At 38.2% G+C, this 26299-nt stretch overlaps 3 protein-coding genes and 1 long non-coding RNA gene across 4 annotated transcripts in view; 2 read left to right on the forward strand and 2 right to left on the reverse strand.

Moving 5' to 3' along the window:
- Positions 1 to 14133, reverse strand: part of LOC131345563 (connector enhancer of kinase suppressor of ras 3-like) — a 47465-nt gene extending 33332 nt beyond the window's left edge. The window contains exon 1 of the mRNA XM_058378502.1: positions 13886 to 14133. Within this exon, the coding sequence (XP_058234485.1) occupies positions 13886 to 13937 (52 nt within the window). The 5' untranslated portion in view covers positions 13938 to 14133. The remainder of the gene's footprint in view (positions 1 to 13885) is intronic.
- On the forward strand, positions 1579 to 11900 carry LOC131345963 (uncharacterized). Its single transcript, XR_009203557.1, has 3 exons — positions 1579 to 1763; positions 2227 to 2389; positions 10650 to 11900. It is a non-coding gene; the product is annotated as an uncharacterized LOC131345963 (long non-coding RNA).
- A 1794-nt stretch (positions 14134 to 15927) lies between the features above and the next one.
- Positions 15928 to 18368, reverse strand: si:ch73-111k22.3 (pleckstrin homology-like domain-containing protein). Its single transcript, XM_058378503.1, has 2 exons — positions 18201 to 18368; positions 15928 to 17799 (listed from the first exon to the last, which is right to left on the reverse strand). Exons 1-2 carry the CDS (start codon positions 18366 to 18368, stop codon positions 17587 to 17589), a joined length of 381 nt encoding a protein of 126 aa, XP_058234486.1. The 3' UTR covers positions 15928 to 17586.
- Positions 18369 to 18937: 569 nt separating this feature from the next.
- Positions 18938 to 26299, forward strand: part of LOC131345945 (serine/threonine-protein kinase D3-like) — a 56858-nt gene continuing 49496 nt past the window's right edge. The window contains exons 1-2 of the mRNA XM_058379161.1: positions 18938 to 19260; positions 19655 to 20173. Of these exons, the coding sequence (XP_058235144.1) occupies positions 19880 to 20173 (294 nt within the window). The 5' untranslated portion in view covers positions 18938 to 19260; positions 19655 to 19879. The remainder of the gene's footprint in view (positions 19261 to 19654; positions 20174 to 26299) is intronic.

Genomic DNA, 26299 nt, shown 5'->3' on the forward strand with positions numbered 1-26299 from the left:
TGGTTAAGATGTTATACTACTGATTGATATGTTGTGAGTTCAAATCCCAGGATTGCCACTGCTGGACCATTGAGCAAGGCCCTTATCCCTTAAATAGTCAGTTGTATAAAATGAGATAAATATAAGTCAGTCTGGATTAACAGTGTCTTTTAAATGCCATGAATGTAAATGATCCAGCCAGTGGGATGAAACTGGAAAACCCAGAGGAAACCCATGTGAACACGACCTGCTCTAACACTGTCATGTTATGTTCAGCATTACTCCAGTTTTGCTTTGGAATTGATTCAAAGCACCTAGAACCACATGTAACTAGTGACGAATCCTGACTAAATTTATATCAGACTTGTGGCAATAAACAACCCTGCCAACGCTGACCTAATTCTGGCCCAACAATGGCAAGGCGCTTCGAATGATGGCTGAAATATGTCTGGCCCTTTGGACAAAATTAAATCAGGCCAACAATGGCACCAAACGTTGTCCCAAAAGAATGGCTGTATAAATTTTAACCAACAGGTTTACATTTACATTTTTTGCAGAACTGCCAATCCATACAAAGGGAAAATCAGTAAAAAATTGACAGATTTTCTGAATAATAAAAAGGTATTGTTGAACTGGATTATTTGTCACTTTTGTCACAATGTAATTCCTTTATTCAGCTTTTTTACCCTACTGTTTTTATGCGCCATCTAAATACCAAGCAGGCCAGGTGAATAACAGCCTGAATGTTGCAATCTCTGGAAAAACAGGTACCACATTTACAAAGTACAAAAGTACTGTCACTGGCTTTGATACAAATTTCTTTCACATGAAGACTTATATACTGTATGTTACATATGAAGATTAAAAAACCATGTGACTAGTGTCAGTGTATCATTTATCCTTGTGCATATTGTATGTGAACTAAAAATATACTAAAACACCATAAATAGCACTGTAGCACATTTTTAATCATTTCAAATATATGGGAATATAAATTATGTTTTATTAATACTAAATACAGCAGTTGGATAGTGTACATGTTGGTTTTCTCCTCTTCGTAAATGATTAACATGATGTTTTTCATGGCAGTATTAAGGTAGCTATTAAAGATATTGTTTCTTTCAAGAATGGGATACTTTACTCCTTTATAATCCCGTCTATCTATAAGACACAAATGATGTCATGCACCCAAATATTAGATTTAGCTAAACTTTAACTAATCTCATGAAAGTCTGTGTGTGTGTGTGTGTGTGTTCAGGACTACCCTGAAATCTTGGAACCTTTTCAATCCTTTGAAAGGAACAATAAACATTCTCCAGGACCGGAAAAGCTCTAGAGAGACAGAGCTAGTGCTCTTTTGTACTCACTGATTTTCCCATTGACTGACTAAGAGACAAACTACGCTCATCTCGAAAATCCAGTGCCAGTAACAAAGATCCATGTGCAATATTATTCTAATGCACGTTTTCAATTCATTCTCTTTATTTGTACAGAGCTTTTAACAATAAACATTGTCACAAAGCAGCTTTAGAGAAATCCGGATGTATATTCTAATCCATAATGAGCATGCCGGAGGCGGTAGATGTCATGTCAGTAGATGTCATTGTGAGGACACGAAGAAGAAGAAACCTTGAGAGGAACCAATCCAAACAAATAGTCTCCAGTGTGAGAGCTTTATAGGAGTATGAGGGAAAGCTGTTCCTTTACGTTTTCTGCCACAGGAGAGCCTGCAGGCTGTATTTTTTTGTTTGATTAATTTTAAGTGAGAGAAAATAAAAATGTGGGTAAGGAAATGACTTTTTATACTTACTGTAACGTGAGACATAGTAGGAGCATACTTGTTTCCTGAATGTTGTACAATACTGAAGTAGTTAAAAGGTTCAATAGTCATTCTTTAATTAAATAATAAGAATTAATCATTGGTTAATTGCTGCAAAAACAGGAATATATCACTTTGGGCCATGCTGTTAAAGGAAATTAATCAACAGTAAGTGATTCTGAAAGACTTATTTTTTGTCCATTATTATCAGAACTGCATGCAAGTCATCTTTTATTAACGTTTATTTATTCCTGACTGATGCTGACACGCAACTAAAAGCCCCATATTAAACAGTTTATGTGCTGATACTATAACGGTCAGACCTCGTGTCACTGCCTGAACTCTGCCACCATATTTGAAGGAATGTTCCCAAGCGAGCAGGATCAACGGCATGACATAGCTGTGCATATTTTCTCATGCTCTGACAGGCTTTGATGTCTAATCCAAGCTCGAGAGACCAATCCAAACTGAGCGGCGCAGAGAATCCAGAGACGGACAAACACGTTGTGATTGTGCTCTGGCCCTGATCTCTTGGGAAAGTATGAAGCACAAGTCAAGCACACTTTGTTGAACCCATGAATCTGGATACAGGTACAGTGGAACTACAGCATACAAAGTTCTTAAGGTGAAAATTTGTGTTGCGAAATGAATTTTCCCATAAGAAATAATGTAAATGCAGATGATCCGTTCCAGCCACCTAAAAATATGACCAATATGACCAATATGAAGCGTATGTAAACTGTACGGCTGCTTACAAAGAACTGACCCAAGTCAAGTGTTCCATGTCAAGGGAATGGGCTTGGGTTAAAAATTCAACAGACCACCCACACCACCAATCTGTCAATCAAAATCACCTAGCTTTTAATCACATTCCAAAGGCAACATCAGTGTCATGGATTGACTCTTTCAAAACAGCTTTCACCGACCTAAAAATTGTAAAATCGCTTCAGTTGGCTTTCCACTGACGCAATCATGTTTTGAACGGATTAGCCGACATCCGGTTTGCTCGTATGACGAAAATGCTTTGTATGCTGATGCGAATTTCTTGCAAAAATTCAATTCTTAAGGCAAAAATTCGTAAGGGAGGGCATTCGTATACAGAGGTTCCACTGTACAGGTGATGGCACCAAATTTAAAGCTAACACCAGAAAAAACGCTTCAAATCCTGCTTCAGAGCAGGGTTTCCTAGCCCCAGGTAAAAAGCAGTGTTCACCCTGCTTCTAAATTGCAAGTGTGAAACATTCCTGCAGCCATCTTAGCTTTATATTAGCTTAGCTGAGCTTTATGAATCTATAAATTTATAAATCGATGTGATGTGATTCAACCAGAGGTGGAAAGTACAAAATACAATTACTATAATACTAAAATTAAGCTTTATATCCAACTCATACTATTGACTCACTACACTTTCAGCCATCACTTCATCTCTCTATAATCACACATTGGTTAAATCATATCGTAACACGTTAGCATCAGACTTTAGCTTTAAATAACAATTAAATTGCTAGAAATTTAACTTTAACATATATGATAGTGAGAACAAAGTATAATATTTATCACTGTAATCTGTTTTTTGCTAGGTTTACTTTGTATTTATGAAAGCAAGTTGTATTGGCGATAGCTAGCTATTAGCTAGTTTGTATGATCAGACTCATGAAGCTGTTGTTGTTAGCCTTAGCTTATGTTTCCTGGCATTCTTCGGTTCCCTTGTGAAAGGAATTTACCATCAGGAATCAGTGTGTGACTGAGGCAGGTCTCTTTTGTGAAAATTTCTTCTTCATTTAGTTTTACTTGCTTGAATGTACTAATGGTAATGCGAGCCACACACGATATCTGTTATTGAAACTAAACTCGCTCAAATTCATTTGTTTTGGCTAATTATACTGCTAAAATGAAGGTATTTAAAGCGCACTAAGACAGTTGTGAAGCAGTTCTAATGGTTCCACAGCTCGTGTCTTTCCCTTTCATAGAATGGAGAATTCAGCTGTTGTACCATGGGCTGAAAAGAGGGGCTGACATTGCCCTTTGCCCTCTCTTTCGCCCCCATCTCTTTCTGTCCCTTTGATTTGGAGAAAGCGAATCCACCCCACACATAGAGGCTCTATTCACTCGGCCGTCTCTGCAGCAGAGGACAGAATTTAACAGCGAACAATGTTAAGAATCCTGTCCCCGTATGACCACATTACTCACAGTCAATAGTTTATAGGCTCAAGTTTATTTCCAGCATGAAAATAGCATCGTTAATATTTTAGCTAGTGCTGATTAGCATTTTAAAGTGATGAGAACACAGAATGAGACAAAAGACACCTCCACTTAGGAAACACAAAAGCCATCTGTCACCCTGCACCGCAAACAAACACAATTCATGCATATTAGTGTGGACGTGTGTTTAGTTGTAACATGGCATGCTAGTTTCCAGAGGGATGACTGAAATAATCTCAGTGTCAACTGTTACAGCAACTAAAGCTTGGATAAATTACAATCAGCAAATTTCTGATCTGATAAATGGTTTATTTATTCACCATTTTTTTGTCCCATAAATGGAAATCCTGCTCTGCCTCTAAACTTAAATGATTTTTCAGATTTCTGCTGATTGTTGAAAAAAAAATCTGTTAAGCAGATTGTTAACAATCTGCTGATTGTTAAAAAAAAAATCAGCAAAATTTCTGCTGATTGTTATAAAAATGATCATAAAAGCCAAAAAAATACTTTTCAGGAATGAAAATGACGAAAAATGATGAATGGACGACACAATTGTTCAATTCAATTCAATTTTATTTGTATAGCACCTTTAACAATGAACACTGTCACTGTTCAGCTGTGCAGAAAAATAAAAATTTAGAATATAAATTACAAAATTTACATTTGTATTTATCCCTAATGGGAGAGCCAGTGGTGAGGAAAAACTTCCTAAGAGGATATTAGGGAAGGAACCTCGAGAGGAGCCAGACTCAGGAGGAAGCCTATCCTCACCTGGGCGACAGAAATCATTTCCTTTTCCATAACTCTACACTATATAAAGTGCTAGAATGCAGACTAGTCTGTATATTTAAAAAAGATTTAGTGTATATGGTGTTGTATGTGAAGCTGAATGAGAACGAATGAAAAAATAAAAAACACAATACAGGTTTAGTGTAAAAATTAACTGTACTACAGATTAAAAAACAAAGTTCCTTCTTGTGATTATCTGACTGCTCACCTTGGGCAAAAACTCTGAGCTGTGACGAAACAAATACAATATTTAATAATAACATCATTATGACATCACTATGACATGATCAGGTATTGTTGAAAAAGCAAAGGTATGTACGTAGATGTCGAATCTTCCTAAGCTGCAGTGGGTCAAATAATGCTGTCAGCTTGGAAATGATGTGAAATTTGTACATGTAAAAGTCTAATATCTTACATAAAGCAGCTTCAGATATTGCATATAATAACTGTAATGGATGCATTATGTTTTCATGATGTCTGTGCATCTGTCTGAAATTCTTGTTTAGAGAAATATCAGAAGAATGAGATTAGATCTAATCAGGGTGAAGGTCATAGCAAGATCAAATGTCTGACTTGTTGGCTGTGATTTCTACTTGTTTTTATTCTACGTCACATACGGGGTATACCGATGCTCCTAGCCGTACCCCTGTGTACCATTTATTAGTACATGTTGCCAGGTAGCAAAAACAGCTGAAGCCTAAGCAGTCCCTTCAGGATTTCACAACTTTGCAATCACAGAGATGAACGCAAAAACAAGCAGACCTCAATATCTGTAGAACGTGCAGTTTTTACAAATTACTGCCAAGAGTTGGGCCAAGAAGTGTCTTGTGACATCATATATCTTGGTATGCTGAAGCATTAAGAGGTCCTTTCACTGGAACTAAGGGATCAAGCCCAACCCCTGAAAAACAACACATGAGTTCAATGATTTGGAGGGGCGTCCCAAAACTTTTGGCAATATAGTGTATGTGTAGGAGTTTAAAAGAAGATTCCTGTGCAGGCAATTTCATCAGAAATTTTGAAAAAAAAAAAAGTCAAAGAATTTTTGGCTGCAAAATTCACAAAAAAAACGCAGTTTGTTTGGTGCCAACCATTCCGGCAAATTCTGCAGTGGATAAAATCATCTACCAAATGAGAACATTTAATAGAAAAGATGTGATAAGAAAATGATAAGTAAATGTAATCTCTATCATTTAATCAGCATTTATCCGGAATAAGGCAAATCCCTTCAAACAATCTGGGGAACAAATGCGAGTTTAAATGAAGGGAAAATAAAGGAGCACCTCCATGGTTTAAAAATAGCAGCCAGGACTCCTGTAACACATTAGCAGCAGACAAGCGGAGTTGTTCTTCCTTTTCTAATGGCTGGTGACATGAACAGGACTCAGAAATCCCAAACATGAGCTTAGCATTTATTACTACACGACCTTCTGACCTCATTTAAGGCCACGAGGGAGGAAAGCACTGTAGCTAACAAATCATCCAGCACCTGCTGTAAAAACTACTGCAGTCTGAGCTTCAGACAGGCTAAGCTTTCTGAAGAAATGTAAACAACTTAAGACAAAGCTATGAACGGCTAGCTTTAGCAACCTGCAAGTAAAGACGTTGAGTTGCACGCTAAAGAGAAAAATAGCATACCCAGAAAACAGTTTACACAGGCCTCAGGTTAAACCCTAATGAGAAAAACTTTGGTCCAGGTACATCCTTTTCAATACGGTTTAGAAAGTTGGGAAGGTTTTATAACAAAGTCTGGGATCAACACATCACCAAGCAGTTTTATTGGTTTCTGTTTGCATTAGTGCTAGGATGGAGCGTGTGTTTTGGCTCCAGGCCCTTTTTTTACTGAGCCAAACGAAACTGACAGTTTTCACTGTTGGTCCTTCAACCCAACATGATGTTTGGAATGTCGGCATACTTGAATCTACAACAGTTGTTTGTTTTAGGCGTGCAGGATTCGTTGCTGTAGTGCTATCGTATTTATACGTCTAATTATGGGACGAGACGTATAATGAAATAAAGCAATAAAGTGCAAAGGATTACGATTAAGCTCATTAAAAATCCATATAAAAACAAAGCTTTAGTTTTTTTCCTTGTGCTCTTTGGAACACTATTCCAGAGATTAGTGCAATATAAGGAAAATCTCTTTCGTCGGCTAAGCTGAGTCTGATCATCAGCATTAACAGTAAAGAGATTTAAAAACAAGAGATTTAAGAATTCACAGCTCACACAAAGCCACTTCCCCAAAATACAGTGACTGAGATGAAGCTCCAAAACTGCATAATAAATGACATATAACACACTATTTATTTACATGTACTGTACCATCTAGTGTATGAATTTGTGTCATTTCACACAACATGCGATAAATTAAAAAAGAACACTTGTAAGATGCCTGGTGCAACGAAGTGTCTTTGGCCATCTTGAATATTTGAGTCAACTTGAGTCAGTGCTTGATAGCTCCGGCCCTTTTTAGCTACATAAGCAAAGCTGTGAGTGTTGAGTGTCCAACATTCCTAAGTGCACCATCCGGATACTTGAAGTGTACTTGTTGGTAATTTCAGTGTGAACGTTACTCGCATTATTGATACTACACAATGGAATAGAATAGTGAATAGGTCTAGATGGAAAGGAAGAGATGGAGCTTTGTAAATTGACAGATAACAGGAAGCGTCTGATTGATTACACTGATCGGTTTGATGCGGGTGATCTTTTGTGTCTTCTCCAAATGTACAGTCTGAGGTCCCACAGAGACCAGATTTTCTCCAAGCAGACATTTTATTAAAGCTTCTAGAAAATGATGAACACTTACAAAATGTCTGACTAAAATTACTGACCCCACCTTTAATGCCTTCCAATGCTAATGGAATCAGACTATGGTAATTTGCTTTGACTTAAAATCACCGATACCACCATTATTGGCCACCAATGTTAACAGAATCAGACTGTGCTAATAAGCCATAATTTAAAATCACTGACCCCACCTTTACTGGCCACCAATGCCAATGGAATCAGACTATGGTAATAAGCTATGACTTAAAATCACTGACGGCACCTTTAATGGCCACCAATGCCAATGGAATCTGACTGGTAATAATCTATTACTTAAAGTCACTGACCTCACCTTTAATGGCCACCAATGCCAACAGAATCAGACTTTGGTAATAATCTATGACTTAAAATCACTGACCTCACCTTTAATGGCCACCAATGCCAACAGAATCAGACTATGGTAATAAGCTATGACTTAAAATCACTGACCTCACCTTTGATGGCCACCAATGCTAACGGAATCAGACTATGGTAATAATCTATGACTTAAAATCACTGACCTCACTTTTGATGGCCACCAATGCTAACGGAATCAGACTATGGTAATAATCTATGACTTAAAATCACTGACCTCACCTTTACTGGCCACCAATGCCAATGGAATCAGACTTTGGTAATAATCTATGACTTAAAATCACTGACGGCACCTTTAATGGCCACCAATGCTAACGGAATCAGACTATGGTAATAATCTATGACTTAAAATCACTGACCTCACCTTTAATGGCCACCAATGCTAACGGAATCAGACTATGGTAATAATCTATGACTTAAAATCACTGATCCCACCCACTGATCTCACTATGGTAATAATCTGTGTTTATTTATTTTTCTGGTAAAGATGCTAGATTTTTTTTATGATTGCTTTTTTAAGAAATCCTAGGTATCAAAGCACTTCTTGTCTGCGGTTTGAAACAGACCACTCACTTAGTTCAAACACCTGCAGAGAGGCCTTTTTTCAGCACGTTGGTTACTCGCTTCCTACAATTCCACACCATGACAATGCGTTTGATGTGTTGCGGTGAACTTGAGGTCTCTTCAACTTTGAAGTCACAGTTGCAGGCAAAACTTTGAACTCAACTACTCATTGAACATCCTCCAGAAGTGCTCTAACGTGCTGAGAGTGTACTTAGTAATCGTTAGGATGGCAGATCAGACATGTGAAAGGCTCCTGAAAGAGTGGAGTAGCAGGGGAAAAAGAACAAAATCACACAATTGTGCACAGGATCAGATAAAAGCATTAGTTATAGTAATCTTGTAACCAACCAGAACTTTCCAGCCAGTAATAACAACCAGTATGAGGATGAGCCGTGTCTATATAGCTCCCTTAGCGTTTCTTCTTGAGTGCAAGCTACTAATACTTACATTTAAAGTATAGGGGTGATTTCTGTATACTGCAGATGAGACACAATTTCACACAGTTTCTGTTCTTCTCTCTAAAGTTCAAGTCAATGCCTAATAATCAAATATACATACGTACACCCTGTGGGTTTTTATTGTCGTTTCTCGATCAGTTCCTCCAGGATTTTGTGAGTTAGAAACTAACTCAAAATGAAGCAAACCCCACAACGTTGCTTGCAGCTTTTCAAAATTATCGCAGATTTTCAGTAGATTCGGACCAAAATGCATCATCTTCACGACACACACTCAGCCAAAGCTCTCTTCAGTTCATGTGCATCAAACATTACAGCGAAAGTAATTACATATGTGTCTTCATCAGTAGGAGTTTAAAAGAAGAGTCATGTGCTTGCAGTTTCAGTAAACTGAGCACAAAAATCAAGTTGCATTACAAATGATCAAGCATTTTGGGCTGCAACTCTAGACAGACTGCTGTCTGTGGTTTATATACATTGGAACACATGTTGCAACACAACAGTCAGTACACAAGACTACATGAAGTGCAAATACACAATGGTGTAAAACAAGTGCAGGACAACGAATACACAGAACAACAGAACAGTGTTGTGCAGGAAAGTTAGCACACAATGGAGTGTGAATTATGTGTAGATGATCAGCAACACTGGCAGATAAAAATGATTCAGAATGCAGTCCTACTGTTTCTGCCACCAATCTGTATATATATACATATATATATATATATATTATTATTATAGAATATAATTAACCCATTATACGTACCCCTACAGGTAAAAAAAAAAATTTTTATTGTAAATTCTAGTTTCATTTTATTTTTGTCAAAAATAGTGTTTTGCTGCATGTCGTATGTTTGTGAATATGAGAGGTAACATTTGCATCTGAATTTAAGAAAAGACTCATGACCGAAAAGTATCTGAAGCAGTTGTGTGAAATGATTTCTAAATCAAAATGGCCTCTATGTGTTACAGTGCCATTGTGTTGGTCTTCGACTTGTTGTCAGTTGTCAGTTTTCAACCTCATTTTCGTATCTTCTTTTGTTAACCCTTTTTGCCAGCACACTGGCTTTCCATTCTGCCAGGAGAACAGTAACAGAAATCGAACGACTTTATCAGAAATCTTCTATCACTATATGAATACACTGAACAAAGTCTAGGTTAAAAATCACTGGAATATTCCTTTAAGGTTGCTCAGCTGTTTTAACTCTTTCTCCTAGAGGCCAAAAATGGAATTTGTGCCTGTTTTGATTGTGTCCATATTCAGCATTGAATTTCTTTATCATGTCACACTCCACAGTGATGATTAATGGCAAAGTAGACGGGGTTTTAAGAATTTGTAGTTTTCAGAAGTATTTCTGTTTTATCTAGCACACTAGGGCTAGCTTACTAGGGCTAGCTTACAAGCTTACAAAAAATGCAAATCTTCAAGGAAAAACCCATTCCTACTCTCTGAGGTGCTTCTTGTTCATAAGTGTCTAAAATTTAAAAAGTGTTATCTTCAACAGAGATAAAAATGTCTCCCACTGACAGAAACATTGAGACGATAAAATAATTCATTTGTTTACACTTATTGAAAATAACCTATAAGACAACAGCATACTGTTGAATTCAATAACTGCCCTTAGACTTGACATGATTTTTGTTCTCTTTTACTACAGTGAAGTTGAAATTCCTGTTTATGAAAATCAAGACGTTCACGTCGGACGCAGACCGGAATTTAAAAAACCCTGGAGTACTTCTTTAATTGTATAAACAGGAATATAAATGAAAAATAGAATAAAACAAATGTAAATAAATAAAGTTATAATGATGATGATGATGATGATGATGATTATTATTATTATTATTATAGAGAATAATAATAGAACAGCCGCCTTAGGCTATTCAGCAGCTTTGATTTGAACCTTAATGGGTAATTTTCTTAACTGCACCTGTCAGGTGAAACGTGTAGACATGCCTGCACATGATCAGTGTGACCTGTACTGCAGGATAACACACTCCACTGCAGTCTTTTCCCATCAGGCTGTAGAACATCCTTGTGTGAAACTAGCATTCGTGACTAACTGCATACCATAGACAAATCACTAAAAGACTTGTGGTTAAAGATCACCAAGCCTATAGTGCACCACATTAAAGGAGACTCCCCATAAAATCTTCATTTCTCTCAAGACATTTCTCAGACATTTTTTCACTCGTGTTGCCCTCTGGCTTATATGTTAGGAGTCTAGACTTGGATTTCTGTAAACCTGCTTCATTACAATGTTATTAAAAGCACCTTAAAGATAAACAGAAATTAAAATCAAATGACCAAACTTGTTGGCCCCTGACTGCAACCCCTGCACCTCTAACAAACCAGACCAAAGTTCGGTGAAACTGCTGATTATCTGATGATTACCCAAAGCTTCAGCTCATGGGCAAACAACCCGTTTTGAAAGATAACACAGCGGAAATGTCTAAAAAATCAAACAAAAAAACTGCTGTAAATCATCATGTACTGGCTAACCATAGAGTTTATGAAAGCATTAAAAAAAGAAGAGAAAATTTTAACAGCAAAAGATGATATTACACTGTCATAATAACATCATATAATAATATAATAAGCTGAGTTCATGTGTACATAAGGAGGCTATGTAATTATCTTGATGGCTTGCTAATGTTTGCTGTCACTATTTACAATTACTGAGTCATTTATAATCTAGAATGCGTTCTTCCACCTTCTAAATGCAAGTGTTGAATTTTATGATATTTCTTTTTAATGACTGTTGGCTTGGAGTTGTTGGAGAAACTATATGTTGCATGTTGCATCTTGTTAATGTTACAGACCTGAGGGTGCAGCTAGCTTTTAAACCTTTTCACAGTTAGCGTGATGTCAAGTGGTTAGATGTCTTGCAAAATAATAATAAAGAGTCTTACTTCTCATATATGCCTTTGTGTTTTTTTATGTTGGGATAAAATGTGGTGTTTTTTTTTGTCCTAGAGAGCCAGAGATACACTAGCTTGCTATCTAGGTTTCTAGCTACTGCAATGGTGGCTTCTACACCAGCATATTCATTACCTTATTTAATAAAGTGGCCAAATTACCTAGCTATATATATATATGATTAGCTAAGTGACAGTTCCTCACTACAAAGTAGTTTAGGTAACTGTATGCTAATACTAGTTTGTTAGTTTTATCAACTCCCTATTTCTGATAGAAAATCTGCATGTTGGGGAAGACCAACACAGTAATATAAATTAGCTCTGACTGTAAACGTCTCACATCAGAATATACACTATATGGCCAAATGTTTGTGGACACCACACCAATATGTTCTTGTTGAACATCCCAGTCGAGATTTATTCCCGCTTTGCCTTTATAATAACCTCCATCTTCAAGGAAACTCTGTGGATAAGAACCACCTACATGAGGGTATGATGGACACATGTCCAAATAGTGCATAAACAGTTTTATCTGCTCCGTCTGTTAAACTTTGCAGTGGATCAGACTCATTGTTGGTTGCCTTTGCTAAACAATGCACAGTGTTGACTGTGAAGGCGGTGGATATATCAGATATACCAGATGACTCTGTTCATCACATCAGAGAGACAGTAAGGATGAGTAGTGTTTATGGTTGAATAAAAATCTATACACAGTATACCACATCATAATAAAGCACTAAAACACTTTAAGGGATAATAATGTGTTTTTTCCACAGACAGAAAGCTACACAGACTGAATTTAATCGACATTGGGACTAAAACAAAGAGTATATGGCATCCACACAGTGGTACATTCACTAATTAGAGGGTGTTTCTTATTAATGCTGTATTGTTTTTGCAGAAACTGAATATTGTACTGGCAGCAACAGGTCATGCTTATGCCATACTCTTATTGTTATAATTATTACGAGTATGCCCATGACAGAATATGAGTTTGGTAGAAAAGTCTAACAGCCAAAGAGATTACACCAAATATATACTGAATTCTTTACAGCTAAGTAAATAAATAAATAAAAACACTGAGCACCTGCTGACATTAAAGGACAGATCTAGTCAAAAATGCTAATGTTGCTAACAGTGACTGAAAACTCCTACCTAATGTCAACCTTATGACATTTCCATCCTGCCAAGAGCCAACTATTCGCTCTAAGTTTTTCCAAAACTGTTTTTATTGAACTGAAGCATTCATTTAACTAACTTTCCCACATAATAGGTCACTCATTAAAAATATTTTATTTATAAAGTCCAGGAAAATGATTTTGAATGCATAAAATATATATTTTAAATTATTTTAGCAAGACAGAACCCCAATTTACTTAAACTATAACTTTGCTATTCCTTTGTTTTTTCTTTTTTATATAGAAAGTTTCCTTACTTTATAATGTATTATTTATTGTTTATCATGATTAGTTTTTCTTATGTAAAGCATACTGATATTATTATTATTATTATTATTACTATTATTATTATTATTATTGGAAACTTGTATATATATATATATATATATATATATATATATATATATATATGTTGAGTTTTGGAAACGTAAAAGTAACGTGCTGAGAAAGTTTCCTTACTTTATAATTTATTATTTATTGTTTCGCTATTATTTTAGCGTGATTAGTTTTTCTTTTGTAAACCATACTGATATTATTATAATTATTATTATTGGAAACTGACTGACTGAACACTGCGCATGCGCACTGTTCTCATGCTTGTGCGGAGCGGGTTTGTAAAACAGCCTGTTGCGCTCGCGCACAGTTTCTTCCGAAAATAAACATCTGTTGAGTTTTAGAAACGTAGAAGTAACGCACCAAGTAAGCAACCTAGTTCATAAAACCAGACTTGTGTTTTTTTTAGCTTATTTTTAAAGAGTAATATTTCAGATCTCAGTAGTCGGAAAAGTAACTCTTACCTCTCATCCAATCGACAACCTGAGTTGGAGTCCACTTTGTTATCGGTTCCATCGTTTGCTTGGGTTGTTATTTTCGTTCTCAGGCAAAAAAAGGTGATCACTTAAAAGTGTATTCCTTAAGCAAGTTTTCTAATGTCATTGTAAAAATGAAGAAGAGATTGGTGTGTGTGTGTGTGTGTGAGCTGCAGAAGTGTGTGAGAGCGCGTGCTGTGCAGTGCAGCCTGCGGGGTCTGACTCTGAGGCTCAGGAGCAGTGAAACAGCAGGAGTGATGGGCGGAGGATCGCTTTACACTCTCAAATGCGCCCAAAACCGCTATTTGGGACACGACCCAGAAGTCATACTGAAACCTGCTTACTCCAGATATGAGTGGACACCATCAGACTTGCAGTTTTCATACTGTACCTTGTTTGATTCTTAACCATAATGATTACATTTGTTCTATTTTAAATACTAGTTCAAACATTTCCACACAGTTTCACTAGAAAGCAATTTGGACTTAACCCAGATAAAAAAAGAGCAGTGAAATTTTGCATGCATGTGAAATCCCCTAAACACTCACAATACAGATAATTCAGGCATTAGAGCCACACAAAACTTTTTTTTCTCTTAAATCTTGATTGAAGTTGGCGTTTGTATTTGTATATACACCGATCAGGCGTAACATTATGAGCACTGAGAGGTGAAGTGAATAACACTGATTATCTCTTCATCATGGCACCTGTTAGTGGGTGGGATAAATTATGCAGCAAGTACACATTTTGTCCTCAAAGTTGATGTGTTAGAAGCAGGAAAAATGGACAAGCGTAAGGATTTGAGCGAGTTTGACCAGGGACAAATTGTGATGGCTAGACCACTGGATCAGAGCATCTCCAAAACTGCAGCTCTTGTGGGGTGTTCCCAGTCTGCAGTGGTCAGTATCTACCAAAAGTGGTCCAAAGAAGGGACAGTGGTGAACCGGTGACAGGGTCATGGGCGGCCAAGGCTCATTGATGCACGTAGGGAATGAAGGCTGGCCCGTGTGATCCGATCCAACAAACAAGCTACTGTTGCTCAAATTGCTGAAAAGGTTATTGCTGGTTCTGATAGAAAGGTGTCAGAATACACAGTGCATGGTGGGTCTGTTTTGGCAGCAAAAGGGGGACCAACACAATATTAGACAGGTGGTCATAATGTTATGACTGATTAGTGGTGACACACAATATAGCCAAAAGTATGTGGACATGTGACCGTCATACTCATACCTGGTTCTTTCCCAAACTCTTGCCACAAAGTTGAAGCACATAATGGTACAGAATGTCTCTGTATGCTGCAGCATTACAATTAAGCGGTGCAAAAAGTGAGCCTTATGAAGGCATGGTTTGCCAATAATACTTTTTTCTGTCCCCAGATCTCTTTATTTGACAAGTAATCTATGTATCCACTTAAAAAACTAGTAGAAAGGGGGTTAGATGCCCACATACTTTTGGCTAATTATAACGCAGAACAAGCACAACAAACAGTCAGTTAGCTAATATGAAGTGAAAAGAGAAATGCTCACAATCTGCAGAACGAAAAAGGTTTACACTGAAGCACATACGCCCCTGAAGAACTACATTTTAAAGTGTCTCTAAAATGTAATAAATAAAACACAAATGTTTCCAGAAAACGTTTATCCTACACGTTTATCCCAGAGGACTTGGGACACAAGACGAGGGACACTGGAGACAGGGTGCCAACCTATTGCAGGGAACAACACAAACACTCTCTCACACACTATGGACAATTTAGAGATTCAAATCAGCCTACGATGCATGTCTCTGGACTAGGAGAGGAAGCCAGAGTACCCAGAGGAAATCCCCAAGGCCTGAAGCGAACCACCAACCCTGGTGGTGCAAGACAAACATGAGACATACCCACAAAGTCACTGGCCACCTCCTATCACCCAAAAAAACTTTCCAGTCAATTAATAACTTATAAAATATTTTTTATTCAATTAGAAAATGTTCACAGACATAGTGATATTCACATTATTCAAGAAATAACAGTCCTGTTTTAACCCATTATTACTTTATCTATTAATAGCCTACATTCCTAATGCTGCTAGCTATAATTTTTTCCTAGTCATGCTGTATTGTATATTTTTACTAAGATTTCTTGATTATGCATGCAAACCGAAGAAAAGTAAAGCGACAGAGAAGAAGTTGAGCAAAAACTTTGAAGCAGATTGTCACGTTTTATTAAACACTGCCCTCTGTGGGTGTGTAATGGAAATTAAATCTTAAAGTCTATAATCATTGCAAACTGTGTAGGTGGATAAATTGCACAAAAAGCTATAAATATTACGCAATCTCTATGGTTTTACTTTTAGAATTGTATTTTCCCATATCCATATGTATGTTCAGTGTGTGATACTGATCAGGTGATGTTGATTAGTTTTCTGACAGTAGTTTTAGATTCAATTCACAAATCAGTTTTTATATTAAAACACTCAGTCTAATATGTTATTGTTTCTGTAGAAATGACTTATAGAATATATATAGAATTTATAGGGCTGATGCTCCCAAAATTATGAAGAATAAGCTGATTTTCACAAACAAAAAATCCACAATAAAAAGGACAGGGGTTATAACACAGGTGTAAATTTTAAATTGTGGTTCAATTAAAATTTTTGGTGTATACACTGATCAGCCATAACATTATGACCACCTGCCTAATATTGTGTTGGTCCCCCTTTTGCTGCCAAAACAGCCCTGACCCGTCGAGGCATGGACTCCACTAGATCCCTGAAGGGGTGCTGTGGTATCTGGCACCAAAATGCTAGCAGCAGATCCATTAGGTACTGTAAGTTGCGAGGTGGGGCCTTCATGTGCTCCAACAGGACTTAAAGGATAGTTTTCATAGATGCTGACCACTGTTGACCGGTAACACCCCACAAGAGCTGCAGTTTTGGAGATGCACTGGTCCAGTCGTCTAGCCATCACAATTTGGCCCTTCGTCAAACTCGCTCTAATCCTTAAGCATGTCCATTTTTCCTGCTTCTAACACATCAACTTTGAGGACAAAATGTTCACTTCCTGCCTAATATATCCAACCCACTAACAGGTGCCATGATGAGGAGATCATCAGTGTTATTCACTTCACCTCTTACTGCTCATAATGTTATGTCTTATCGGTGCAACAGCAAAACAATATTAATAATGTTAATAATGTCAGTTGTTTTAATAAACCTGTAATAATGCAAAGGTATGATTTAGGTAAATCAGTCTATTTACATATTAGCTGTCTGAGAGTTCTTTATGATAGAGGGGTTTCTCGTTAACCAATCAGCTTCAAGAAAGACAGAAAAATGAGAGTCTGATGAGGGGACTGTTATAACTGTTATTACATAAGTGATTACAGAAACTAACTTACTGAAAGGGTGTTCCACAACATGAAATGCCATTAAATAGATAAAAAAAAAAAGTATGTCATTCTTTAATTTATACAAAATTATTATGATGGCACATTTCCCTGGTATGTGTGGAGTAAATCCCTTCTGGATGTGCCATTACTGGTACTGGTAACAGTCTGACACCATGCTAGTCTGATTAGAGTTTAATTCTTTATGTATAAAATTCACAATACAAATAACCCACTGCTTTGGTTTGCTTATGGCTTCAGTAGTGATGTAATAAAATGTGAAAATATGTTGTTATGACAATATTATTACACACAAGACCTACTACTGCACCACACAGGCATTTGAAGCATGCTCTCCAGAGTTCATCTGCGCTTCACAAATAGCAACCATCCACTGCTGCTGCTCCTCAGCTGATCCAGCACGAAGGAAAAAGGTCCTTTTACTTCCCTGTGGCCTTATAGTCCAGTCAAAACATCCGTCCTGCTCCAGGGCCTCAATGTCTGCCCCAATCAGACTGATGGACTTACCAGGCTTCTGCAAGATAAAAACTTCTTAGTGAGTTCACCTTCACTATGCCATAATCTATGCTGTTTTAATGCACAGCTGAAAGATGTTTCAAGATGAGTGAAAACAGGCCCTCCTAGAGTAAATAACTGTAATATTTCCCATATAAAGAAGGCATTGTTATGACCACGCCATGTAAAGCAACAGCGTCTGGTTGCCATAGTAACCCATGACTACAGCGTCTGAGAAATCGGTCCTAGTGTACGTTTGTAAGCTCAAAAGTTAATTTTATCAATACTTTATTTCATAATATGTCTACCTGGTCATGTAATGGTGTGTCCAAATGTTAATTAATCTGTTAATCCTTCTTAAGATCCTTAAAAGCCAGGAGTAAGCTCGAGCACAAGCAACACCGATCTCCACTAATGTACCTTATCGTCTCCGCCGTAGTAAAGTTTGGAATCTTTTATCTGAAACCACGCTGGCTTCCAGCGACGTGTGAAATGAGTTTTTTTGGACAGCCATCCCTTTTTAGCCTCTTCTGCGTCCTCTGAGCGCTTTTCGCTCGCACCGTTAGAGGTCGCAGACGTTCCGGCCATCACTGTAGCCCGTTAGAACTTTATCCGAACTGCGCATGCGCCCGAGAGATCGTTTACATTTCTTTGAAATAAAGTTTCACAGTATTTTTTTTTTCTCGGTATTAAACTTGTCGTCTTAATATATTTTCCTTGTTGAATATCTCTGTCTTGACCGTCATGCGCGTTCACATGAAAACATCTGAATTTTAAGTCTATAATATTTCACTATATATAGGAAGCGCAAATTAGAACTGCGCATGCGCAGAAAACATTTACATTGTAGGGGAAATACATTTACACTCGTCTGTTCCCTTCGCGTTTATCTGAATTTAGTGCACAGCTTAATTTTTTTTATTACAAACACTGCAGGGTGTTTGTTTAATATTTATTTGCTTTTTAATTTTTACGTTAAACGATATTTCTATACTAGGGGAAAACATAAAACTCGTAGTGCGTGTGTATTGAAAAGGCGCATGCGCAGAAGACATCCGCTTTCCTCGCTTGACGGAAAATGTAGTTTTACCAGCATTACGCCTTGAGACAAAAAAACGGGCGGACTCATAATCCCAGAAGCGTTTAGTTGTGCGTCGTTTAGCCGTATTATCCACACTGGTCTGGAGAGAGAGAGAGAGAGAGAGAGAGAGAGAGAGAGATAGAGAGAGAGACTCTGGTATAATGGGATACGCATGAACGGGATGGAAAAGTTTTCGGGCTGAGAAGTTGGAAAACCTGAGTGCATAGACTTGAAAGAAAAACTTTTGAAGACAACCTTGCAGAAGAGCTTCAAGACCCTGAGAGCGTGCTGCTGGTAGGAGCTTTACATGGCACGCTGGGGGGAATGGACATAGATAAAAGTGGCCCATGGTGGAATTTTGCATCTCAAGGAAGGAAACCCGCCCTTTGGAGAAGAAAGGTAACGGAGAACTTTCCTTTACCCCTTGGTCTTTATAAATCCATTACTGAGTCTAATAAGAGCCTACCGTGCTCAATTATAATTACACATGATATTTTATTAGGCTACAGTACAGCGTTAATAGGGTGCAGATGTTTGCCCAGATGTGCATTAACCTCGGATGTTTCTTTTGTAAATACAGCATGGTATTAGGAGGATGGCTGGACTAGTTTGGGTAACGAATATAACACATGTACATAAATGTCAGTTTCTGTTTCCAGTGTTCAGGTTACTCGACTGTGTTTGTGTAACTGCCTTTGTTTCATAATGTTTACAGTTCTTAATTCATCACCAGCACACGCATTTGTTGGAGAATTCTGTTTGGTTGTAACATTTTCGTGCACTTGTTTTGCAGTGATCCTGGATGTTGTCGGAGCTCGCGCGCTGGATTTACATTTCCACTCAAAGTGCTCCAAAAAATCCTTTCTAAATCAAAGAACAATGTGGATGTATAAAAAAATAATAAAGTAAGTGGGGGGCATTAAAATGAGTTGTTATCAACTCTGAAAGCAGGACCTGAGACATGCTGGACGTTATCCGTGGTGATAAGTGTTGAAAAAAACAAGGCGAAAGAGTGCAAATGTCCTCGTTGGGCAGTTCGTCCCCTCCGTCCTTCCCGAGACCGTTTCCCGTCCCCGCGCATCCCGCCGCCCCGCTCGCGCCCTCGCCTTCCGCGAGCCCCCCTGCCACACTATATGGCCGACTGTCTAACGGCAGCACGAGCGCCCCGAGCCCGACCCACTCCCGCGAGTCCTTCCACGGCGTGTCCTTCCTGCTCCAGATCGGCCTCACCAGAGAAACGGTGAATCTGGACCCCGCTGATGTGTCCCTATCGGCGGTCAAAGAGCTCGTGTGCTCCATCGTGGATCAGAAGGTAAACACACAAGTCTGCTGGTGTTAAATTACCCACACACCCTCAGTGTTACACCAACACCTCCACTGTTATGACCCAGAGTGTCGCGTTACAGTCATTCATCGGGCAGATATTCTGTATTATAACTGAGGCGCATAGAAATGAGAAGGAGAGGGGATCTGACCTCACAGTCTTTGTGACACTAGAAGTTCAGAACCTTTAAGGAAGTGCAATGGAGACCTGATTTCACCAGAGAATGATTTCAATCACAGAATTCATTCTTCACACACACACATGATGATGAAAGCTTGTTTATCAAAATTAAGTTTCACAAAATCCTCAGTGAGTTGCGCTGCACTTGTACAATTGTCAATGGATCTATTGTAACACAACTCAAATCCTTGACTCAAAATAAAAGGATCAACTTACTTATTTAGGAATGATCAAATAAAGCGTTTATACATTCATAGCCTGTGTGAGATCCCTTTGAGGGAGGCTTTACACTCCTTATGAAGTAATTCCAGCAGATCATCAGAGGTCATTTATGCACACATGGAACAATCACAGATTTAAAGATTGCTCAGAGCTTCATATTGCAGAGCTCAGAAAGAAGTTTTTGTTATTTATATGCTATAGTTACATGCATGTTTGTTGTTTATGACATACTGTTTCTATGGTCTAACAAGTCATGGATAGCATATTTTTTGAGAGCTTTTTTTAGATGTACTCAATTTCTGCTGCTCTTTTCTGTAAATCTCATGCTGCTGGTTGCACTTGTGATTTCTCGCAATCTTGCAAAAGTATTAGCATGCACAAGCTCTGAAAGCAATGCTAGCAGCGAAGGTAGAGGTAAGTTCACACAACTAACTGCATGGATTTAAAGGAAAAAAACAATATGAGAAAAATACTTTTTGGAGGTATCTCTGGAAAAAAATGAATCTGTCCTGCTGTTTTTGTTTTTATTTTTCTTTTCAGATGGACACAGTCAAGTGACCATGTAATGAAGTCCCAGTTGCACGGTGCACTTAGAGAAAACAAACGGTTTTTGTACAGGGTTACAATAATGCCAGCTCTCCCCTACAGCCAAAAAAATACACAGTTTTCCATTTAGCTTAAACCAAGTCGTTCAGCCACATTGGGTTTTCAAGTTTGTACAGTCAAGTGCAAAAGTTTGTACCCCCCCTTCCCTCCCCTAATGTTTGGGACTTTCATTTCAGACGGAATTCTATTGAGCAGATTACGGTTGTTATTCCTCAGGATCTAGACAGCTTGGTATGTGTGGGATTTGAACTTGTAATTCCTCTGATCGGAAGCTCCAAACCTTTAACCTCTCAGCCATAACTTGTGCCATGAATTATTTTTTTAGCGCCACACAACGTTGGTGAAAGAACCATTCGGTAATAACCAATAAACGATGAAGCGCAGGAGAAGACGACTAGACACTAGAGAGACTGCGTATAGTGTATTTGAGAAAATTGCAAGCATTACAAGTTAAATGTAACAAAAAAATAGCAATAATGAGTCAGAGAGTGCAACTTCAGCAGAGGAGTTTGTGCAAAAGTTGCAAGCTGTAGCTGCAGAACTGATTGAATAGACATGTAACAGTAATGACTGTACGTTACTACTATCAGAATTATCACTCCGTTTTTTCCCCCCTTTTAGAAAGGATACGGAAAAACTCATTTCTAAAAAATTCTTTTACATGTAATTACTTTGTAATTATATACATCATTTCTGCATCAGTTCTGCTGCTTGGGACAAAGTAGAAAAAACCCCATCATGCTAAATATTATATTGCTGATATTGTTTCCTTTATTTTGTCCTGAAGGCACGCAAATGTTATGGCACTCTTTTCCAAAATCTTTTCCATCCTTCAACCCGCATCCAGTTACTCAGTAATGTCACACAACTGGGGATGTGTGTGTGTGTGTGTGTGTGTGCTGGGAAGCAAAGCTTCGCTAACTTCGGTTTATGTCATTGCACAATACAAATATCGGCTGCATATAATATATGTAAATTGTGGTGATAGCTCATACTGATGATGTAATACGATTGTATAATAGAGAAATGCTTTCTTTAACTAAACACGAAAACATTTCCATCAGCTGCTAGGTTTATATATTTCCTATGGCACAATGGGGAAAGAATCGAAAAAGGTTTTAGCCACTTTCTCATGATGTCAGTGTTGAGACATTTAAAAAAGACCATGCTATGATTTCCGTTCACTGTAGAGGCTTGATGTCTTATTGTCTCATAATTTCGACATATTATCTTGTCGTTGCAATATATTATCATACTAACCCAATATATTATCTTATTATTTTTTACTTTTAATTTTGATTCATTGTCTTGTTATCATGACAAATGATCTGGTAGACTTGTTTGACTTTAACACTTTAACAACCTGCAATCTATCAGTAACCAGTAACACTAATATATTTCATTTTAGCTTGGATTTTTCTGGAAATTATTCTGTATGCAGTTTCCCAAGCTAAGTGTGTTTGCCAGACATTGCTTAAGTTGATATTTACTGTATGTATAATCATGGTTATTCACCATCATCCACCAAATTTAAATGTGTTAAGGTTTGGTCAATGGTTTGAGCATAAATTGCTAATATAACTAACGTAATACCACAAAATAAAATGATAATATTCTATGAATATATATTTACATAATGGTGGTTAGTGGTTAGCACGGTTGTCTTGCACCTCTGTGGTCTGAAGCTCAATTCCCACGTCCAATGTGTGTGTGTGGAGTTTGCATGAACTTCCCATTCTACGGGGGTTTACCCCGGGTATTCCGGTTTTCTCCCCCAGTACAAAGACATGCGTGGCAGGCTGATTGATGTCTCTTAATTGTCCGTAGTGTGAATGGGTGATTAAGTGTGTGCATGATTGTGGCCTGCGATAGACCACCACCCATTAAATAGGATAAAAGACTAGCTAGCTAGCATTTAAATAAAGAGCTGACCGTGCTACCTAGTTCCTATCACTCTATAAAATAGTGTATTATATGAAATCCCATTTAAGCAGTTAGTACTGAGAGAGCCTGTCATTTCAGTACCTATATAAACCGAGGCAGCTAGGAGGTAATAAGGATGATTTTTATGTAAAACAGTGTGGGTAAGCTGGTTTAGTTTCAGCTTGGAGGTTCAGTTTTGAGCAGCTAAGGCTTTACTGAAAATCTCCTTAGCGACAGGACAGGAAAACATGGAGACTATTGGAATGATGTCATTCGTGGGTCGGCACATGACCTGCATCCTGTGTTGTTGTGACTGAAAGTGTGCTTCTGAGCTCCTTCTGACGTTTGTGTTGGCAGTTAACATTTTAAGACCTTTCAGAAGAGCATCCATAGAAACACAGGTTCTTAATGACCACATTGTTATGGGTTCAACTCTCAGGACTGCCAGAGAGCCAGTGCTGGTGCACTTTTGTTCAGCTCTATGGTTACGTGCATCGCTTTTGTAAATTCAAGCTGGTGTAATGTAAAGAGGTAGACATGCTTCAGTTGGACGAGCCAGTGTGTTAGCCTCCCCATCCCAGTGCATGTGAGACTGAGAGTGTGTTTGTGAAGGGGAGGGAGGGGGCAGCCCCTCAGGTCGACAGGAAGTCAGTGGGTGGGGGGACGAGGGGGAGTTTCCCTCCCCTGCCGGTCGCCATTCTGTCCCGCTGGGTATCCGAGTGTGTGTGGAGGAGGAAGAGTGGAGGATTGTGTGTGGTGAGGAGGAAGAGGAGGAGGTGGTTTGTTCGCAACTCATGCTTATTTGGTGTGGGACATCACGAGGCTTGCTTAATCAGCGCCGTGCTTCAGGAGCGGAGAAAATATCACATGAGCTTTTTCAGAATGGACACTCTAGAAATCTTTACAAATAAATAAGCAGATGAACACAATGAGCTGAAACACTTAAACGTTAGACATTCAGACATTAGAATGATCCAAAATCCTAAAATGCTATGTATGTGCTCTGCTTCTTAGGTTTTATAAGAGGCGCTTGAATCCTCCAATCTAACTTGATGCGAAAGTATTCAATACCAAATAATAAATAAATATCCTGCTTGACATTTGAATTTCTTCTCATATACAATTCAGCTATCACTTCCTGTCACATACTGTTTCCTTCACAGAGCGACATCATACGCTGTTCTAATCTACGACTGTTTTTCTCTCTGCAAAGTTGTTGTCATTAGTTTCAATAAATTATGTCAGAAATCAGCGTAAGAAACCACAGAAGCGTGTTTGAGACACAGATATGCAGTTTGAGTTTCAGATACGTATCAATATGGTCTGAGGTGAGCGTGAGATGGTTTAGACATGCTAAACACCAGTTTAGATACCATCAGAGGATGTACGTTCCAGTGTAGTTCCACTGAAGAACTAGGGAAGCAGACTTTACACACCAGACATGTCATAGCTGATTGCCTACTTTTGAGGTAAGAGGCATGTTGTGTACATTTCATTTATGACTGAAATATTGATTTAACGTTCTATGACTTTATGGCTGCTGAGCCGGATGATAGTGAATGATCATGAATCTGAGTCAGCATGTGATCCCTGACATGTCTGTAAACACTTTTGCACTAACACTGCTCTTATAAAAGGCACAAGCCATGGATGGATTTATAATTCCAGGGATGTGAAGAATCTATTCCCGACATGCTTTTACATCATTTACTGGCTATGCAAGAATGCAGGGATTTCACTGTTTACTTTAAAGAGGGCTTTGAATCCTAATTTGTCTTGGTCAAGCGAGTGTGTGAGGCCCTGTTTCCCTCATTGTAATGTACAAGTGCTTTCAGGCTGGCAGTAAAACTGTCTGTTGTTGTGCTGCTGATGTGAGCGGATGAGCATCATTATTTCTCATTTATTTTTTAAAGCTCTTTCACAAGATATTCCAAAATATGTAAATGTATTCAACTAATTGTTACACTTTTTGTAGCTGGCACATTGTGCTGTGATCTAACACAGGAAGGAAATGATCAGTTATCAATAAGCTCCTCTAATTTGGTGGAAAACCTGAGAGAAGTAGTCAAGCTCAACTTACAATAAAAAGAAATTAGTGTGTGTCACTGGCACCAAATGCCATCCAACAGGACAGCATGTAGTCTTGGAATATTTTAAAAACTTTTGTCACACATTTCCTCAGAGCACCTTAAAGCATCCTCAGTCCTTTCCCATTTACTGCATGCCTTGTACGTGGTAATTTACCAGCTGTAATAATGTCTTTTCCCACCTCGGAATGTTCAAGGTGCGAATTAGAAAAAAACATGGCCGCCTCCATGAAAGCATGTCGTTTGATTGCTCTGTCAGAGAATGTAACACTCATAATATCCTACTATAGCTTCACCTTTACAGTTACAGGCCTGAGTGGCTTATGGTTCTGGTCTGTAATAGTGATCTTGAAACATTTATGCAGGACACAACAGCAGACACTAACGAGTAGCCAGCAGACAATAGCAACAAGCTAATTGGGAAATGCTAATGATAACTCTAATGTTGATTTGTCAGAGCATCAATTAGGATGGTCATTGTTATAGATTTAGTCAACTACTGTGTCTGTATATGAACTGATCTAAAGCCAATGCTGTTATAAACTCACTTAAAAGTTGAGAGAAGGGACTTTACGCCATTCAGAGTATGAGCGGATGTTGATTTGACTTCACTCTGTAAATTGTGAAGGAACCGGTAGTTGAAAAGACTGATGAAATTTCAGTGAGTTAAAATTTCAAGTTAAGGGGGTGTTTTCAGGGGATTTTGCTGATGCTAGACTCCCAATTACAAGTTGCCTTAAACACAGAAGAAGAAGAAGCCTTTATTATCGCCACACATACATTATAGCACAGTGGAATTCTTTTCTTCACATATTTCAGCTGAGGAAGTTGGGATCAGAGTGCAGGGGCAGTTATGATCCAGCGCTCCTGGAGCAGAGAGGGTTAATGATCAATTGTCCGACAGTGGAGCTTGGTAATGCTGGGGCTTGAACCCAGACCTTCTGATCAACAAACCTTAACAACTTGAAGCATTATTATTATAAACACATTATTATTGTGACATTTGTTTGTTTTCACTTCTTGGTCCTGTCTCCGCCCCTGTTCTACCATTGGTTGATTTCTCCATTGTGTTCATCCTTTGATAAGTTTGCCTCTT

Source organism: Hemibagrus wyckioides, linkage group LG25, assembly GCF_019097595.1.
Source record: "Hemibagrus wyckioides isolate EC202008001 linkage group LG25, SWU_Hwy_1.0, whole genome shotgun sequence".
Lineage (NCBI taxonomy): Eukaryota > Metazoa > Chordata > Actinopteri > Siluriformes > Bagridae > Hemibagrus > Hemibagrus wyckioides.